General features: G+C 44.0%; 2 protein-coding genes across 2 annotated transcripts in view; both read right to left on the bottom strand.

Moving 5' to 3' along the window:
* Positions 1 to 20,403, bottom strand: part of LOC120992210 (B-cell receptor CD22-like) — a 371,322-nt gene that overhangs the window by 274,271 nt on the left and 76,648 nt on the right. The window lies entirely within an intron of this gene.
* Positions 1 to 20,403, bottom strand: part of LOC120992223 (B-cell receptor CD22-like) — a 131,088-nt gene that overhangs the window by 35,676 nt on the left and 75,009 nt on the right. Inside the window, exon 8 of the mRNA XM_040421061.1 lies at positions 10,216 to 10,246. Coding sequence (XP_040276995.1) covers positions 10,216 to 10,246 — 31 coding nt within the window. The remainder of the gene's footprint in view (positions 1 to 10,215; positions 10,247 to 20,403) is intronic.

Genomic DNA, 20,403 nt, shown 5'->3' with positions numbered 1-20,403 from the left:
GGATCCGCTCCTATAATGCAGACGTTTGGATCAGTTCAGAACGGATCCGTCTGCATTATAACTTAGAAAAAATTCTAAGTGTGAAAGTAGCTTCAGACGGATCCGTCCAGACTTTACATTGAAAGTCAATGGGGGACGGATCCGTTTGAAGATTGAGCCATATGGTGTCATCTTCAAACGGATCCGTCCCCATTGACTTACATTGTAAGTCTGGACGGATCCGCTTGCCTCTGCACGGCCAGGCGGACACCCGAACGCTACAAGCAGCGTTCAGGTGTCCGCTCGCTGAGCGGAGCGGAGGCTGAACGCTGCCAGACTGATGCATTCTCAGCGGATCCGCGTCCACTCAGAATGCATTAGGGCTGGACGGCTGCGTTCGGGGCCGCTTGTGAGCCCCTTCAAACGGAGCTCACGAGTGGACACCCGAACGCAGGTGTGAAGTAGCCTAAGGAGTACAACATTCGACGACACTATGAAACAAAACACCATGACAAGTACAAGGACCTGGACATGACTCAAAAGAGCCAGAAAGTGGAGGAGATGAAAAGAAGTTTGGTTTCACAACAGAATATGTTCAAAAAAGCCACATCACAAAGTGAGGCTGCTGTAAAAGCTAGTTATATTGTAGCAGTAGAGATCACAAAATCAGCCCGGCCCTTTAATGAGGGAGAGTTTGTGAAAAAGTGCATGTTGAAAGTTTGTGACATCGTGTGCCCAGAGAAAAAGCAAGCCGTTTCAAACGTGAGGCTGAGCTGAAACACAGTAGCTGATCGCACATGTGATCTTGCCACCAATCTGTATGACCAGCTTTTGGAAAAGGGAAAAGATTTCGTTGCATTCTCCCTTGCTGTGGATGAGAGCAGCGACGCATCTGATACTGCTCAGCTGTCAGTCTTCATCCGTGGAGTGGACTCAAATATGTGTGTTAAGGAGGAGCTATTGGGATTCAAATCAATGCATGGCACAACCACAGGAAAGGAAATCTTTGAGGAGGTTTCCAAATGTGTAACTGAAATAAAGCTGTCGTGGGATAAACTCGTGGGATTAACGACAGATGGTGCGCCAGCGATGTGCGGTAAAACAAGTGGACTGGTGGGCAGGGTCCGGGAGAAGATGCAGGAAGAGAACTGTGCAGGTGAACTAACTGTTTATCACTGCATCATACATCAGGAATCACTGTGTGGCAAAGCCCTAAAGATGGAACATGTTATGACCACAGTAACACAAGTAGTTAACTTTATAAGAGCCAAAGGTCTGAATCACCGCCAGTTTAAGTCTTTTCTGGAGGAGTGTGGTTCGGCGTATTCAGACGTGCCGTATCACACAGAGGTGAGATGGTAAAGCCGAGGAAAAGTACTGAATAGATGTTTTGAGCTGCATGAGGAAATATGTCAGTTTCTGGAAAGCAAAGGGAAGCCCACAGCAGAGCTTCGGGAGAAAAAGTTTCTGTGTGAGCTGGCCTTTCTGTGTGACATCTCGAGCCATCTCGAGGCGCTGAACCTGCAGCTTCGCGGGCGCGGGCGCATCATCACAGACATGTACGCTGCAGTGAGGGCTTTTAAAACTAAACTGTGCCTGTGGGAGAATCAGATGCTGCAAGGAAACCTTGGCCATTTTCCCTGCTGCCAAACCATGAAAACGCAGTTCTTTACCAACTTGTTCCCATGCGCACAGTTTGCTGAAAAACTCAGTGTACTCGGCGCTGAGTTTAGCCGGCGATTTGACGACTTTGATGTCCAGAAATGTAGGGTTGAACTGCTCAGTAATCCCTTCGCAGTTAATGTGGAAAACGCACCAACCAACCTCCAAATGGAGCTAATTGAACTCCAGTGTAATGACACGCTGAAGTCAAAGTATGATGCTGTGGGCGCCGTACAGTTTCCAAAGTTCATCCCTGACACAATGCCTCAGCTCCGCACCCAAGCTGCTCAGATGCTCTCCATGTTCGGCAGCACTTATCTATGTGAGCAACTTTTCTCCTCGATGAAGATGACCAAAACATCTCACAGGAGACGTCTGACTGATGAACACCTTCGCTCGATACTGAGGATTTCCTCAGCTCAAAGCCTGAGCCCAGACATTGATGAACTATCATCCAAGAAGAGATGACAGGTATCTGGCTTGGGCACATCAGATTAGATCAGTGTGCAGCAAACTGAGCAATAATTAATGTTTTCTTTATGCACTTTTTCTTGCTACTCCAAGACATGGGCTTGAATGGTTGATTGATTTTATGCCCGCGACTTTGTTCAAGTTTTACATTTTGGCCCACTGTGTATTTGAGTTTGACACCCCTGGTTTAGCATATAGGTCCCCAAACTGGGAATCTGAAGAGTTTAAGCAGTTGTTCTATGATGCTTTGCCAACCCAGATCAAACTTAGCCTAGCCAGAGATCTGGATATTGAAGCTCCCTTGGATAGCTTGGTGACGGCTGCCACCACGCTGTATAATATCAGTGAATGCCATGAAACAGGTGAGAGAAGATTTAAAAACTCCCCAGAGCAAAATATAGCTGAAGCTAAGGTAAACCTTAGCTTGGGATTTGAAACACAGCCACGTAAGTTCCCTCAGTCTACAGGACCTGTCCAACAAACCCAGCAACAACAGGTAGGACCCAAGCAAACCAAACCAGAGGGGGATAATTCTGGTGCTGGGAGGTCTAACTACCGTCCATATTACAATAAGGGTCCCCAGGGATATAGGCCCTATTACAATAGGGATTCCCAGGGTTACAGGCGCTGGAATAACAGGCCCAGACAACAGAGGGAAGATAGGCAGGAACCCTCAAATTCACTTAGGGGTAGGTCACCCACCAATAATCAGGGCGTGCCACAAAACCAAAATATGCGCAAACCAAACAGGTTTGATCAGCTGTCAGAACAAGTGGCCCAGTTGAGTGACATTGTGAGAAAGTTGTCCCAGGTATCTCTGGGACAACAGCCTGAACCTTTTTTAGGGGCAACTCCAGGTCCCAGCTCAACATCATAAAGCCGATTGGGCCGGGTCAGAACCCAGGCCACTGCAAGGCTATTAAGATCAATGTGAAAGAATATGATGTGATTACTAATAACATTTCTCCTTGCAGTACCCCTGACCCTGAGATTGTGGCCAGGGAGGAGGTGTCTAATATGTTATTTGTCTTGCAGTCTAATCATGTCGATCCCTGCGACCATATGTCTATTCCAGTGTGTGATCCCATCGTTCCAGCCTCTAGTCATGAACCAGCTGTAAACTGTGATATAATCCAGGTTTCCCCAAGGGTGGGGGCTGACGCTGCTCCTCTAACTTCTCCTGGGAGACACAGGAATACAGAGGTCACGAAGCTGCAGAGAGGTAACGCTCTCAGACAGCATGAAATAAGCAAACATTCTAATTTCTTGATTTATTTCAGGTTGAAGGTTGATATTTAGTGGATTCTTATATTCAAAGTGAACATATCAGGCCAATAAGGGGTTTAATTGATACAGGATCACAGGCCACTATCTTATCATATAGTTATTTTCGAAAGGTTATGGATTTAACAGCAAAATGGCCAAGATTGAAATCGTTTGATGGCTCTCTGATAAGTGTAGGTGGAGATGCTTTACAGGTAAAAGGTACATCGTGGTTGACATTTAGAATTGGCAAAAAGACCATTAGACACCCCACATTAATTGTGGATCTTCCATATGATCGGCTGATCATAGGAATTGACCTTATGAAAAGGTTGAGTACCATAATAGACTTCATTAATGAAGCAGTTTGGACTGAAGGCACCCATTGCCTATTAATTCTCTTGCAATGCACGAACCCAACATAGTTGTCATGTAATTGAAGAGAAGTCAAATTCTATTGAAGTTCATTTTAGAAACAGTCAAACGTCGGATGTTACAATCCTGAAAAATGGTAAGCCTGAGGAAGCTGTCAATGGTGCCGCTCACATAATTACCATCCAGAGGGACAGAATCGAGAAGGTAACCTTGGATGATGATGTATTGACTATTTCTCTTGAAGGAGGAAATCACAAAGTCGCGGACCTAACCAAACATACTCAATCCATGGTACGGATTGAAAAGGTCAATGACAATTTATTGATTCCCATACAGGTGAACAATATAGCCCGGGTGAAATATGCCAAATTGGATCTGAAATCCGAAGCCAGCTACGTAAGCCTAGGACTCTTAAAACAGGTCACCAATCTTAAAATGATTAAAAGTTTCTCTCCACAGGAACAATGGGTTCATGATCTGGATGGAGATTCCCAGAGTCATAATGTGGTTGCAAGATGTCTTTTGTCTATTTCCATAGGAAATAAGACTACGGAACACGTTTTCATCGTGATAAATGAACCACGGTACCAAATGTATATAGGCAACGACCGTCTACACCGATTTGCCGTGCAGATTGATCTGGTGAATAAGACCTTATGGTCCAGATTACCAGGAAATCCAGAGGGAGTCCAGGATGTAGAGCATGCCTTGAGAGGGGGACAACAGATGCCCTATGCCGTAAGTATTAAAGGATAACTGTCACACTTAGACCCTAATTTCAATTTTCATATATGTAGTTACTAATAACATAATATTCCAGAATCAGTTACTATTAGACTGACTTACCCCATATTTAATAAGATTCAGCCCTTAGCAACCAGTCTGCATAAAACTGCAATTTCACTATTCAGTTAAGATGGCCGCCACTGCCCTCACCCTGAGGCTAATCCCGCCTGCCCTCACTAGCCAGTAACAATAGCCCCCCAAAAGTGTCAGTAACCAGAGCCCTCCCCCTAAAGGGTTAATCTCCCGCAGCACAAAGGGGTCTTCTTACCACATGTTGCTTTCATTTATACACTGAGCAGATGGCAGATCTCCCTTCCCTGTTGTGCGCTGGTTCAACTCTGCATTCTCCAGCTCTGCTGAGTGAGGGAGCGTCTGCCAAGTGCAGGGACAGGGAGAAGTGCACACAGCCCAGGCACTGTTATCAGTTGCTGGGGAGGACCTGGGTATTAATCATTTACTTACAGTCCCTGGCTGTCAGTAATCTGACCTTGCACGCAGCCTGCTTCTGCGTCCTCCGTCCTTCAACAGATAGACGGACCATGCCTAGCAACCCTATTTTAAGCACAGGTAAAAGTAGGCAGTACAGGGAATAAAACTGTGGAATTAAGGGGTAATTGAATACACAGTGAAAAATTGAAATAGGGCCACCAAGGTTATATTAATCCCCACAATCCAATACTCCAAAAAATAATAATACGACAGTTATACTTTAAGGTTGCTGAAGAGGTTAAAATCCCTGAAGGATGCAAACCATTTCTTCTTCCTATTCAAATGAAGAAGGGACAAAACTTGAAGAACGCAAATGCTTTTATCTGTTTGTCCAACCGCATGCAGCAACTCGGCCTTAAGGTAAAGCCTACTCCTATGATAAACATCCATCAGGATCTGTTACATATGGTAATCCATAACATGGTTCCCCATAGCATATCCCTACAAAAGGACACCGTAATTGGTCTAGCTATGGATTCAGAATACTACACTTTTGGATTCCAAAATGATGTTATTGGACTTATTCCTGATGAATACCTGACAGAAGAACAGGTAGTAGAACAAAGTTTTTCATCAACACCTGAGGGGTTATTTAATATCCATTCTGTTTATCCTTTTAGCTCTGAAGAAGGTACATGCCACATCGAAGAGTCATCATTGGTTTTCAACCATGAAATCGATTAAAAGGAGTACGAGTCCTGCCAACAAGGAAAGGATAAGGTACGCTACACCCAAAATGACCTAACCAGTGAGTTCGAAGAAGCTTACGAGTTAAGTCAGCCTGAAATCTTTTCAGAATTTCAGGAGCGGGTGGAAGAACAAGTCTCTATAGCTGATGCATGCTCTGATGAGTCAGAGCGTCAACAGCTAAAAGAACTCTTCACAGAGTTCCAGGACATGTTCGCCAAGGATTCTTATGACTGTGGAGAAACAGACCTACATGTTGCAAGAATCAAGACAGATCCCGATGCACCCCCTATCATTGTCAAACAATACCGACTTCCACTGGCGGCTAACGAGTCACTATCGAAAATTGTCAAGAACCTTGAGAGTAGGGGGTATCATCCGTCCAATACATAGCTCGTTCAACCATCCTATACTTGGAGTCCTCAAACCCAATGGTCAATTTCGTCTCTACTCAGACCTAAGACAATTAAACAAACGTGTTTACATGTCCGGATGGCCCATGCCGTATATTGACCAATGTTTGGCACAAATTCAAGGATCAAAATTTTTTACCGCCCTTGACTGTGCACAAGGATATTGGACGATTAAAGTTGACGAGAGGGATCAGTACAAACTGGCCTTCACATTTGGTAAGCAACAATATGCATAGGCCCGACTGCCCTTCGGGTACATAAATGCGGGCCATGAATTTGCTGTGTTCATGCATAAGGCAATGCCTGATGCCACTGAACGAGGTACCTTATCCTATGTGGATGACATTCTAATCAAAAGCATGACTTTTGAGGAACACATTGTAGAACTGAGGTATGTATTAACCCAACTGAGAAAAGCTGGTGTGAAACTTTCTTTTTAGAAGGCTCAATGGTGTCGTGCCAAGGTTAATTTCCTAGGTCACGAAATCGCTGCTGATGGAATCAACCCACAGAAGAAGAAGGTGGAAGCAGTGATTAATACCAAGTCACCTACAAATCTCAAGGAGTTCAGATCATTCTTGGGAATGATGAACTATTCACGTAAGTTTATAGATAATTATGCCGAAATTACAAAGCAGTTACTGAAGAAATGAGTAAAATGGGAATGGAGTGAGCTCATGACGAGCAAGCTGTGAATGAACTCAAGGCCAAACTTATCTAGGCTCCATGCCTTGCCTATCCAGAAGGTGGAAAACCTTTCTTTGTGGAAACAGGTTTCACTGACAAAAGCATGAGTGCAGTCATTTTCCAAAAACAGGAAAACCGGAGCAAAATCATTGCCTATGCCAGCAAGTCCTTGTCACCAGTAGAGGTAAAATTCAATATCTGTGAGAAAACCTTACTGTCAACTGTGTGGGCTTTACAATATTTCAGGAGTTTTATCCAAGGTGAAAGGATCATTGTGGAGACTGCACACCAACCGCTGCAATACTTGCAGAGTGATCGGATAAGGGATGAAAACCTGTCAAATAGCAGGATAACCGCCTGGACAATGTCCTTAATGGGATGGCCATTGGAGATCAGGTACAAACAAAATAATAAAATCCCAGTTGCTCAAGGATTAGCAGAACTCAATGATTGTACCAATACAGAACATAAAAGTGAGTCACAGGAGAATGATTTCCTGGAGGAACAATTATCATCCCCATATAAATCTTACGAAGAGGAGTACTGCAAATCATTACCATGTGTGTATGTAGATGGTTGTCCTTCCCATACAGATATAGGAACTGAGCATACACTGGTTGCAAGTGTTGGAATCGTGTGGAATAATATGTTCCCGAATGTGTCCGTCGGATACATAATCGGTCCCAAAAGTAGCCAGGTCGCAGAACTTGCCGCTGTGTACAAAGCTGTACAAATGGCTATTGAATATAATATTAAAGAGTTTGTCATAATCACAGATTCAGATTATATTCGGAATAGCTTTGCAGAATATTTACCCGGATGGAAAAGATCTAGCATGATGAGAAGCAACAACAAGCCAGTCAAGCATGGTAAGATGTTTTGCAAATTCGATGAGATGGTTATTACCAAAAGTCTTAAAATTTACTGGAAAAAGGTAAAGGGTCATTCAAAAAATCCAGGTATGGATAAGGAAGGGAATGATCTAGCAGATTTCCTCGCCAAACAAGCAGCCATTGACGGAGAAGTTTTGGACGTTGATGACCTCATGGGAACTATCCAAGTGGATGCAACGACGAGAAGTCAGGCCCAGAAGGGAACTGAAGCCAATGTGTTGCAATAGAGCCAAGATTCCCCTAGTGAGGATCTCATTGAGAGCCAAAAGGGGGATCCAGTTATTGGTATCTTTTATAAACATGTTGAAGATCCACCGTATTGTCCCATAAATACAGAAGACTGTGATGGCAAAGAGGAGTTACGAATTCTGATGAAGGGTAAGTCTGAATTCTCATTACAGGATGGATTGCTGATAAGGACCTCAAAGAACGGTATCACGCAATGGGTAGTACCCGCAGTGTATCGAGGTCTGATGCTACAACATGCCCATGATGCCCCAACAGCTGGACATCGAGGTGAGAAACTAACATATGAGTTACTATGGGACTACGCTTACTGGCCACATATGTTACAAGACGTGCAAACATATTGTCAAGGATGTCTAATATGCCTTGAATTCCAGCCACAAGGACCCACTCATCGGGCACCGCTGATAAAAAGGGGGATGTCCATACCATGGTCAGACATCCAAATAGATTTAATTGGGCTAGTAACAACGTCATCAAAAGGCAACAGATACATGTTAACCGTAACTTGTTTGTTCACAGTTCAAGCGTATGTGCATCTCTGCTCATTAACCACATATTCTCCAGGTTTGGTCTTCCCCAACACATCGAGTCCGATCGTGGAAGTCATTTTACTAGTGAAGTTATGACAAAGATGTGGGAAATACTGGGGGTAAAGAGGAAGCTACACATAGCTTATCGACCAGCCTCTAGTGGTGGAGTGGAGCGTTACAACCAATCCATTGTGAATATTCTAAAAAAGTTTGTCAATAAATACGGTAAAGACTGGGATGTCAAGTTGCCGTTGGTCCTCATGGCCATCAGGGTGACCCCAAGCGCAGCAACCAAACTTTCTCTCTTCGAGATGATCACAGGAAGGAAGATGGTGTTACCCCAGCATTTATTATACCGGACAACAGATCATAATTTGATAAATGCTACAACATCGCATCAATATGTGGAAAATTTACGCAAGCACCTTCAGCATGCTTTTGCGTTTGCCCAGAAGAATATAGAGAAAGCCGCAGTGAGTGCTAAAACATACTACGATCTGAAAACTACTTAGAAGGAGTATCAAATTTCCGATCAGGTTTATCTATATAACTTCGCTCGGGATCAAGTGAAGGAGAGAAAATTCTTACCATCATGGAAAGGACCTTATGTCATTATTGACAAGTTGTACACCAGTGGATAAAAATCCCTAAGGGGGATGAATTTGTGGAAAAATGGGTTCACATTAATCAACTACGTGTTTGTCATCCTAGCTCACGACTTCGAGAGATAGAAGTAGTCGGATGAGGAGAGGTGAAGAGATTTTACAGCTCCAGCTAAAGACGGAAATTAGGATTGGTATTGTATGAACAAACGTATATACTAACCCATCCTCATGTGTGTTTCCTCTATAGCTAAACATCTCTTAACTGACCTCTAAAACAAGGAACTTACCCTGTTCAAAAAAAGAACCTATGCCAATCAAAAATATATGATAGCATTAACCTCTTTTTTTGCAGGATAAAAAGTGAAAGATGTATGTACTCATATTTGTCATACAATATTTTAGGCGCAAGATGCCAACTAAGATGATTGCCATCATCTATGTCATCCTGATCTTGGGGAAGGAGTTCCACGCCGATTGTTGTGCCAGGTCCTTCGTCCGGAATCATGCTACAGGACACTGCGGGGTTCATTCTGACAAACAAGAGGATTTTGTCCCAGAAGATTTACATCAGCCTGGTTTCACACGTCTTCATCGAAAAACAATTCAACAAGTCCGAGATCCTGTCATCGGAGATCCAAACCTGGTACCAGACGCAAATCGGATATTCCCAAGAACGGATTATGCAGATCCTGGAGCAAGCGAGAAAGACCTTGACCAGAGAACAGTTTTCTACGAGTCAAAGACCGAGACGGTTTATTTCTGCCTTCGTTGCCGCTATAATCTTTAGCGTAGTGGGCGCTGTCATTGCCACAGGTGTAACAGTTGCCAATTCCATCTCCATTAAAACATTGGAACTGGAGATCAGTTCGCTAAAAAGTAACTTACTAAGTATACATGCAGAGATGAAGAATCAAAACAAACATTTATCGAACTTAAAAAGCAAGAAAACCATTTTAACTTTTTCGGGGTGATGTGGAGTGGACCATGTAGCCCCTTTTGACCAATCATCCAAGACAGAAGCTCGAATAATAATACATCAAGACTTTCCTTACAACTCCGCAAACAGGAGATCTGAGAAGGAGAGTGTTCAGTTGATGACATAGCACCCAATTTCTGATTCACTTACCTCATTGCTTGTTAATTTCTGGCATTTTTTTCTATGAAAACAGAAAACATGTCACAATGTTATCCATGATATTCATTTCTAGTCTTAAATAAAGGAAAACAGGCAAACTAGAAGAGAACAGCACATAGATATTTTGCCTTGTATGAACAAAAATCTAGGGAAAGTGTATTGGTCTGTATTGGTGTTGAGTAGGGATGAGCAAACCCGTGAAAGTTCGGGTTCGCCAGGTTCGGCCGAACTTCAGGTCAAAGTTCGAGTTCGGGTCCCAAACTTGACCCCAGACCCCATTAAAGTCAATGGGGATCTGAACTTCACTTTATTATTTTCCGTTATAACATGGTTATAATGAAAAATAATAGGATTCTTAAGACAGAATGCTAAATAAAATGGCCATTGAGAGTTAAAAAATAATTAAAAAAGCTCACCTCATCCACTGATATGACGAACGTGGTGACGTCACCGCAGGTCCTTCTATCTGCATTCAGCAGGACCTGTGATGACATCACCACGCTTACCACGTGGTGAGCTCGATGACGTCATTGCAGGTTCTGCAGAAAGAAGAGGATACCGGCTGTGCGATCAAGGGGATGAGGTGAGTTTTCTAAAATTATTTTTAACCCCTCAATTTCATTTAGCATTCTGTCATAAGAATGCTATTATAATCCGTTATAACCGTGTTATAATGGAAAATAATAAAATCACCCGAACACCGAACCCGAACCCGAACTTCAGTGAAAATGTCCGAGATCGGGTAAAAAAATCATGCTTATCTCATCCATTTGATCGCGATGAGCCGGCTGCCGCCATCTTGATTGAAGATCTCGCACAATATCCTGTGCATGGGGACATATGACGTCACTACGCTGGCCTGATGACGTCATCACAGGCCACACGATTTTTCGCGCTCGATATTCACTCAACATGGTGGCGACCGGCTCATTTCGATCAAAAGTATGAAGTATGATTTTTTTATTACTGTCAGATGCAGCAATCATCTATGAACATGGCATCTGAGAGGTACAATGAGGGTGGGGGAGGGCTCGATCATCTCTCCCTGTCATTGCACCCACTACTTACAAAGAAATACGCTTTATGACAAAGTAATTTGTCACAAAGCAAAATTTTTTGTAAAATTCTGTGAAGTAGCCAAATCGATTTACTAGTCAGTATTTTACTCTTATGTTATTTTTTGGCATCAATGATGACAGTTGCATCTCCAGGTCAGCACTTTAGGGTCACCACAAGCCTCCTGATTGCTACACTGTCTGCACTGTTTACCCAGATTACTGTAATGATATTGTGCCTGGTGCTGACGCTGGCCCGGCATAATTGTAGCTGGCCAGCTATGACCTGTCCTAGGTTGCTAATATGACCTACATGTTTATATAGCTAGACTTGCCAATAAATTTAATGCAGTTCTTATGTTTATATGTTAGAGACAGAAAGAGAGTTATTTACAGTGACTTCATGTTTCTGGATGTCTTATAACAGTTATATATTGTGTTCACAGAAGCAGAAAAGATAATATGCCTTTAAGATTCAGTAAATAAATGTAAGGTAAGCTCAATAACACAGAAAAATTATCAACAGAAAGCACAGAGTTAAGCTGTTGTTACTGCCCAGGAGTCTTAACTAGTGTTGATCGAGCACCATAGTGCTCGGGTGCTCGGCGACTCGGGCCGAACACATCGGGATGCTCAATGGGAGAACCCGAGCATTAAACCAGGCAACCCCTGCTCTGAAGAGGGGAGGGTGCCTGGTTCATAGGAAAAGGTAAGAAATTGATGGAAACACCATCGAGATGGTTCGGGAACAGCATAGGGAGGATGTCTGGATGCATCTTGGACTCCCAGGTCGCTGCTGGGAACTATGTTGTTCGAGTAGTACGCCACTTTTACAGACTGAGAAAAATACGCACAAAACCAAAGATAACATTGATTTTAGAGGAAAAATTGTTAGGAAACATTCTTTCCTGTATATTTACTTGTATATAAAGTGCAAGAAGTGCTGCCAAAAATTACAAGGAAGAGGCACTCCGATACAACCTATATATCACATAAAGGAGGGCCTCATTCACATTGTGGTACAATTGTTCAGGTAGTGAGACTCCTACACTAATAAAGCCTATGCAATAAGTGAAAGGGTTGCCAAAAATTACAAGGAACCGGCACTACAATACACCCTTTGTTACACATAAAGGAGGGCATCATACACAGCCTTGAAAAATTATGATTGATAGCCTGCTGGTGACCCTCAAAAACATTTGGTGCAAGGGCCTGCTGATCTGACCATCTAAAACATTATGGGCGAGGGCCTGCTGCCGCTTTGGTGACTCTAGATAACCTGGGCCCAATCGCGCGTGCAAATTAGGTATAATTAGGTGAGGGCCTGCAGGTGAGCTGACCCTCAAAAAGATTGTAGGTGAGGGCCTGCTTGTGAGCTAACCCTCTAAAAGATTGTAGGTGAGGGTCTGCAGGTGAGCTGACCCTATAAAATATTGTAAGTGAGGGCCTGCAGGTGAGCTGACCCTCTAAAAAATTATATGCGAGGGCCTGCTGCTGAGCTGACCCTCTAAAACATTATGGTTGAGAGCCTGCTGCTGAGCTGACCATTTAAAAAATTATGGAAGAGTGCCTGCTGCTTAGCTGACCATTGAAAAAATGTACAGTGTTCAGGCCGGGTTGCCTGAATACTTCAGCTAGAAATAATGGAATAGGACTCCGGTTCTATTTTGTTGGTTTTCGGAAATGGGGCCATGATTAAGAGGGACTGTGGGGGCATCCGTATTGCGGCGCTAGAGGTGAAATTCTTGGACCGGCGCAAGACGAACCAAAGCGAAAGCATTTGCCAAGAATGTTTTCATTAATTAAAAACGATAGTCGGAGGTTTGAAGACTACCGTCGTAGTTCTGACCATAAATTATGACGACCGGCGATCCGGCATTGTTATTCCCATGACCCATTGAGGAGCTTCCGGGAAACCAAAGTCTTTGGGTTCCGGGGGGAGTATGGTTGCAAAGCTGAAACTTAAAGGAATTGACGGAAGGGCACCACCAGAAGTGGAGCCTGCAGCTTAGTTTAACTCAACACAGTAAACCTTACCCGGGCTAGACACGGAAAGGATTGACAGATTGATAGCTCTTTCTCAATTTTGTGAGTGGTGGTGAATGGACGTTCTTAGTTGGTGGAGTGATTTGTCTGGTTAATTCCGATAATGAACGAGACTCCTCCGTGATAACTTGCTACGCGACCCCCGGCGGTGAGGATTGTGTTGACCAGACTCTTGGCAAGTGAGACTGGACTTGGAGGTGAGGGCCTGCTGGTGAGCTGACCCTATAAAAAATTATATGCGTGGGCCTGCAGGTGAGCTGACCCTGTAAAAGATTTTAGGGGCGGGTCTGCTGGTTAGGTGACCCTGTAAATCATTATATGCGAGGGCCTGCTGATGTGCTGACCCTGTAAAATATTATATGTGAGGGCCTGCTGGTGAGCTAACCCTGTAAAATATTTTAGATGCGGCCCTGCTGGTGAGCTGACCCTTTAAAACATTATATGCAAGGGCCTGTAGCTGAGCTGACCCAGTAAAATATTATATGCGAAGGGCATTATATGCGACGAATAAGCATGTTGATATGATGGAAGAGGAGGAGGAGAATGAGAAAAGAAAGATTCCACCATATCCCCTTGTTTGTGGTGGAAGGGGTGCATGGGAATACAGTGCATTCAGTACATTATAAACAACACACAAAGTGCCTTTTTGTGCTTTCCTCTAGTGGAGTCGAGAAGTCATGGTCAATCCAGGACTTGTTCATTTTTATAAGAGTCAACCTGTCAGCATTTTCAGTTTACAGGCGGATACGCTTAATGCCACCAGCAGCACTAAATACCCGCTCAGACAAAACGCTGGCGGCAGGGCAGGCCAGCACCTCCAAGGCATAGAGCACCAGTTTGTCCCATGTGTCCAGCTTGGACACCCAGTAGTTGTAAGACACTGAACGATCATTGAGGACGCTGACACGGTCTGCTATGAACTCCTTCACCATCTTCCAAAAAGTTTCCCTCTTTGTGACAGTAGGCCGCGCATCAGGGTGAGGTTGCTGGCGGGGAGTCATGAAACTGTCCCAGGCTTTAGAGAATGTTGCCCTGCCTCTGTTGGAACTGCTGTGTGTTCCTCTTGTCTCCCCTCCTCGGTTGGCCAAGGAACTACGGACTCTGCCACCCGCTTTGTCTGATGGAAATTTTTGGAGCAATTTTTCAACAATGATCTTCTGGTATTGCACCATTTTGTTCGTCCTCTCCACCAGAGGAATGAGAGATGAGAAGTTCTCTTTGTAGCGGGGGTCAAGAAGGGTGAACAACCAGTAATCCGTGTTGTCTAAAATGCGTATAACAAGCGGGTCGCTGAAAAGGCAGCCTAACATGAAGTCAGACATGTGTGCCAGAGTACCAACAGGCAAGACTTCGCTGTCATCATCAGGAAGATCACTCTCAATCTCCACATCCTCTTACTCCTCTTCTGACCACCCATACTGAACAGATGGAATTAAACTTCCATGGGTACTACCCTCTGTAGTGGAGGCAATCATCTTCTGCTCCTCCTCCTCTTCATCGTACAATTCGTGCTGAGAAGACAAACTAAGTGTGGTCTGGCTATCACCCTGTGTAATGTCTTCCCCCATTTCCACCTCTTCCACATGCAAAGCGTCGTCCTTATTTGTGAACAGCGAGCGTTTGAGTAGACACAGAAGTGGGATGGTGACGCTGATAATAGCGTTATCGCCGCTCAACATCAGTGTTTATTACTCAAAGTTTCTTAAAACCTCACAGAGGTCAGCCATCCATGCCCACTCCTTGCTTGTGAATAGCGGAAGCTGACTGGAAAGGCGACGACCATGTTGCAGCTGGTATTCAACTACTGCCCTCTGCTGCTCACAAAGCCTGGCCAACATGTGGAATGTAGAGTTCCAGCGCGTGATCACGTTGCACAACAGCCGGTGAGCTGGCAATTTCAAGCGCTGCTGCAGTGTTGACAGACAGACTGAAGCTGTCGATGACTTGGGGAAATGTGCACACACGCGGCGCACCTTCACCAGTAACCTTCACACATAACCATGCCTGGTTGTAGGTTGAGTGGCGAGAGCCACAGCTTGGTCTGGTCTCTTATCCCCTGCCACAGCTCTGCGGCGGTGTGCTGTTTGTCCCCTAAGCATATCAGCTTTAGCACGTCCTGTTGCCGCTTCCCCACTCCAGTGCTACACTGCTTTCAGCTACTGACTGATGACTGACTGGTGCTGCACGCTGATAATTCGGAGGTGGAAGTGGAGGAGGAAGCTGAGAAAGAGAAGTGGGAGTTGGAGCCACTAAGGTTGGTGCTGGCGAAAACCCTAATCGACGTAGGGCCCGCAATCCTTGGCGTTGGTAGCACCTGTGCCATGCCAGGGTACGACTCGCCCCCGGCCTCCACAACATTCACCCAGTGTGCCATCAGGGAAATGAAGCATCCCTGGCTGAATGCACTTATCCATGTGTCAGTGGTTAAGTGGACCTTCCCAGTAACTGCATTGGTCAGGGCACGTGTGATGTTACGGGACACATGTTGGTGTAAGGAGGGCACGGCACACTTTGAATTTTGGCGGCTAGGGACTGCATAACGAGGGACGGCCGCCGACATGAGGCTGCGGAAGGCCTCAGTGTCCACCAGCCTAAATGTCAACATTTCCAGGGCCAGTAATTTGGAAAGCTGCGCATTTAGTGCTATGGCCTGTGGGTGGGTGGCTGGGTATATGCGCTTGCGTTCAAATGCCTGGGGTAAGGACATTTGTACGCTGCGCTGGGACACGGAAGTAGATGTGGTTGCTAATGGTGCTTAAGAAAGGTCCAGGGGTAGGGCGGGATGCATCCGGGCCTGCGCCTTTGACAGGGGATTGGCCAGCACGTAACACAGGGGAAGAGGAGGCAGTGGTGTGACCTGCAGACACAGATTGTGGACTCAGGCGTTCGGCCCACTTACAGTGGGATGCGAACGTTTGGGCAACCTTGTTAATTGTCATGATTTTCCTGTATAAATCGTTGGTTGTTACGATAAAAAATGTCAGTAAAATATATCATAAAGGAGACACACACAGTGATATTTGAGAAGTGAAATGAAGTTTATTGGATTTACAGAAAGTGTGCTATAATTGTTTAAACAAAATTAGGCAGGTGCATACATTTGGGCACCACAAAAAAGAAATGAAATCAATATTTAGTAGATCCTCCTTTTGCAGAAATTACAGCCTCTAAACGCTTCCTGTAGGTTCCAATGAGAGTCTGGATTCTGGTTGAAGATATTTTGGACCATTCCTCTTTACAAAACATATTTAGTTCATTCAGGTTTGATGGCTTCCGAGCATGGACAGCTCTCTTTAAGTCACACCACAGATTTTCAATTATATTCAGGTCTGGGGACTGAGATGGCCATTCCAGAACGTTGTACTTGTTCCTCTGCATTAATGCCTTAGTGGATTTTGAGCAGTGTTTAGGGTCGTTGTCTTGATGAAAGGTTCAGCCCCGGCGCAGCTTCAGCTTTGTCAATGATTCCTGGACATTGGTCTCTAGAATCTGCTGACACTGAGTGGAATCCATGCATCCCACAAGTTTGACAAGATTCCCAGTCCCTGCACTGGCCACATAGCCCCACAGCATGATGGAACCACCACCATATTTTACTGTAGGTAGCAGGTGTTTTTCTTGGAATGATGTGTTATTTTTCCTCCATGCATAACGCCCCTTGTTATGGCCAAATAACTCAATTTTAGTTTCATCAGTCCATAGCACCTTAATCCAAAATGAAGCTGGCTTGTCCAAATGTGCTTTAGCCCACCTCAAGCGGCACTTTTTGTGCTGTGGGCGGAGAAAAGGCTTCCTCTGCATCACTCTCGCATACGGCATCTCCTTGTGTAAAGTGTGCCGAATGGTTGAACGATGCACAGTGACTCCATCTGCAGCAAGATGATGTTGTAGGTCTTTGGTGCTGGTTGGTGGGTTGACTCTGACTGTTCTCACCATTCGTCGCTTCTGTCTATCCAAGATTTCTTTTGGTCTGCCACTTCGAGCCTTAACTTGAACTGAGCCTGTGGTCTTCCATTTCCTCAATATGTTCCTAACTGTGGAACCAGACAGCTGAAATCTCTGAGACAGCTTTCTGTATCCTTCCCCAAACCATGATGGTGAACAATCTTTGTCTTCAGGTCATTTGAGAGTTGTTTTGAGACCCCCATGTTGCTACTCTTCAGAGAAAATTAAAAGAGGAGGGAAACTTACAATTGACCCCCTTAAATACTCTTTCTCATAATTGGATTCACCTGTGTATGTCGGTCCGGGGTCACTGAGCTTACCAAGCCAATTTGAGTTCAAATAATTAGTTCTAAAGGTTTTGGAATCAATAAAATGACAACAGTGCCCAAATTTATGCACCTGCCTAATTTTGTTTAAACAATTATAGCACACTTTCTGTAAATCCAATAAACTTCATTTCACTTCTGAAATATCACTGTGTGTGTCTCCTATATGATATATTTAACTGACATTTTTTATCGTAACAGCCAACGATTTATACAGGAAAATCATGACGAATAACAAGGTTGCCCAAACTTTCGCATCCTACTGTATTACGGTGCTTTGATGCCATGTGGCAGATCATGCTGGTGGTGGTGAGGTTGCTAGTGTTCTCGCCCCAGCTCATTTTTGTATGGCACAGGTTGCAAATTACAATTCTTTTGTCGTCCGCACTTTCCTCAAAAAAGCGCCAGACTGCGGAACACCTACCCCTTGGCAAGGTAGATTTCCACAAGGGGGTGCTACCGGGAACAGTTGTGGGCCTGTTTGGTGTGGCCTGCCTTCTCCCTTTTGCCACCCCACTCTTCCAGTCTGTTGCGGTTCAGCAGATCCCTCCACCTCTGTACTGCTGTCCTCGCTCAGCTTTTCACATTCCCAGGTTGGGTCAGTGACTTCATTGTCCACCACCTCCTCTTCCACTTCCTCACTCTGCTCATCCTCCTGACTTGTTGACCTAAAAACTACCTCAGTGATTGACAACTGTGTCTCATCCTCTTCATCAACCTCTTGAGACAGTAAGTGCCATTGAGTTATTGGCAACTGTGTCTCATCATCCTCCTCCTCATTAAACAGTAATTTCCGTTCCCCACCATCATCTTCTTGTGATTGTGGATACTCAAGAGTTTGGGAATCAGGGCACAAGATCTGTCCCTCTTCAAGTGTGCTTGGCGAGAGGGCCAAATCAAGGAATGGCACTGAAAAGAGCTCCTCGGAATATCCGAGTGTGGGATCACTTGTTTGCCCAGACTCTCCATAGTGGGAGGAAGGAGGGTCAGGGCGAGGATTGGGTTGAGCAGACTCTTGGCTACTGAGACTGGACTTGGTGGAAGACAGGGTGGTGCTTAACCGACTGGAAGCATTATCTGCTGCAATCCAACCGACCACCTCGTCGCACTGGTCTGACTTCAAGAGTGGTGTCCTGCGCCGCACTGCAAACTTGGACATGAAGCTAGGTATCGTGGATGATTGTTGTTCTTGTGCTTTGGCAGCAGGTACAGTTTCACTGCGCCCAGGGCCACGGCCTCTGCGTGCACCTTCAGCATCACGGCCACTGCCCCTTCCCTTACTGCTCGCCTTCTTCATATTAAATGGTAAATATGATTGAAAGTATGTCACATGTACAGTAGTGTAGGATTTGGAAGTGTATGCACAAACAAATTAAAAAAGGTATTTGGGATGTGGAAATGTCACACAGGAGATATCCTGCAGATAATGTCAATGCTGTCAAAAGCGGTTAATAAAAAATTACAGGGAATGTCACAGGTGGTTGGGATGAGGAAACGTTATACAAGAGAGGTACCACCAGTAATGTCACTGTACGCAGCTTCTATGCACAAAAGTACACTGTGTGTCACAGATACATTTTTGAAGCGCACACGTTATGCTACTTTCAAACTGACGTTTCACGGATCCGTCTCAAAAATTGCAAAACGGATGCAAACGGGGGACTTTTTAACGGACTTATCTAGGCCATTCTGAGATTGTTTTTTCGTCACATATTGTACTTCATGACACTGGTAAAATGGAGTAAAATTATTTTTTTTTATTTATAAAAAAATAACAAATTTGCCAAAAGTTTCAAAAAATTTGCAAATTTCCAAGTTTAAATTTCTCTACTTCTGTAATACATAGTAATACCTACAAAAATAGTTATTACTTTACATTACCCATATGTCTCCTTCATATTATAATCAATTTGGGAATGAGATTTTATTTTTGGGGGACGTTACAAGGCTTAGAAGTTTAGAAGCAAATCTTGAAATTTCTCAGAAATTTTTTAAAAACCAAAATTTTAAGGACCAGTTCAGGACTGAAGTCACTTTGTGAGGCTTACATAATAGAAACCACCCAAAAATGACCCCATTCTAGAAATTACACCCCTCAAGGTATTCAAAACTGATTTTACAAACTTTGTTAACTCTTTAGGTGTTCCACAAGAATTAATGGAAAATAGAGATACAATTTCAAAATTTAACTTTTTTGGCAGATTATCCATTTTAATATTTTTTTTCCAGTTACAAAGCAAGGGCTAACAGCCAAACAAAACTCAATATTTATGGCTCTGATTCTGTAGTTTACAGAAACACCCCATATGTGGTCGTAAACCACTGTACAAGCACACGGCAGATTTTGCTGGACTGGTTTTTTTAACACCATGTCCCATTTGTCCCATTTGAAGCCCCCCTGATGCACCCCTAGAGTAGAAACTCCAAAAAAGTGACCCCATTTTAGAAACTACAGGATAGGGTGGAAGTTATGTTGGTACTAGTTTAGGGTACATATGATTTTTGGTTGCTCTATATTACACTTTTTGTGAGGCAAGGTATCAAGAAATAGCTGTTTTGGCACCGTTTTTATTTTTTGTTATTTACAACATTTATCTGACAGGTTAGATCATGTAGTATTTTTATAGAGCAGGTTGTCACGGATGCGGCAATACCTAATATGTATACTTTTTTTATATATGTAAATTTTACACAATCATTTCATTTTTTAAACAAAAAAAAATCATGTTTTAGTGCTTCCATAGGCTGAGAGTAGAGTTGAGCGAACACCTGGATGTTCGGGTTCGAGAAGTTCGGCCGAACTTCCC

The sequence above is a fragment of the Bufo bufo genome, chromosome 1, assembly GCF_905171765.1.
Source record: "Bufo bufo chromosome 1, aBufBuf1.1, whole genome shotgun sequence".
NCBI classification, from domain to species: Eukaryota; Metazoa; Chordata; class Amphibia; order Anura; family Bufonidae; genus Bufo; species Bufo bufo.
This window is presented reverse-complemented; position numbering and strand designations above follow the sequence as displayed.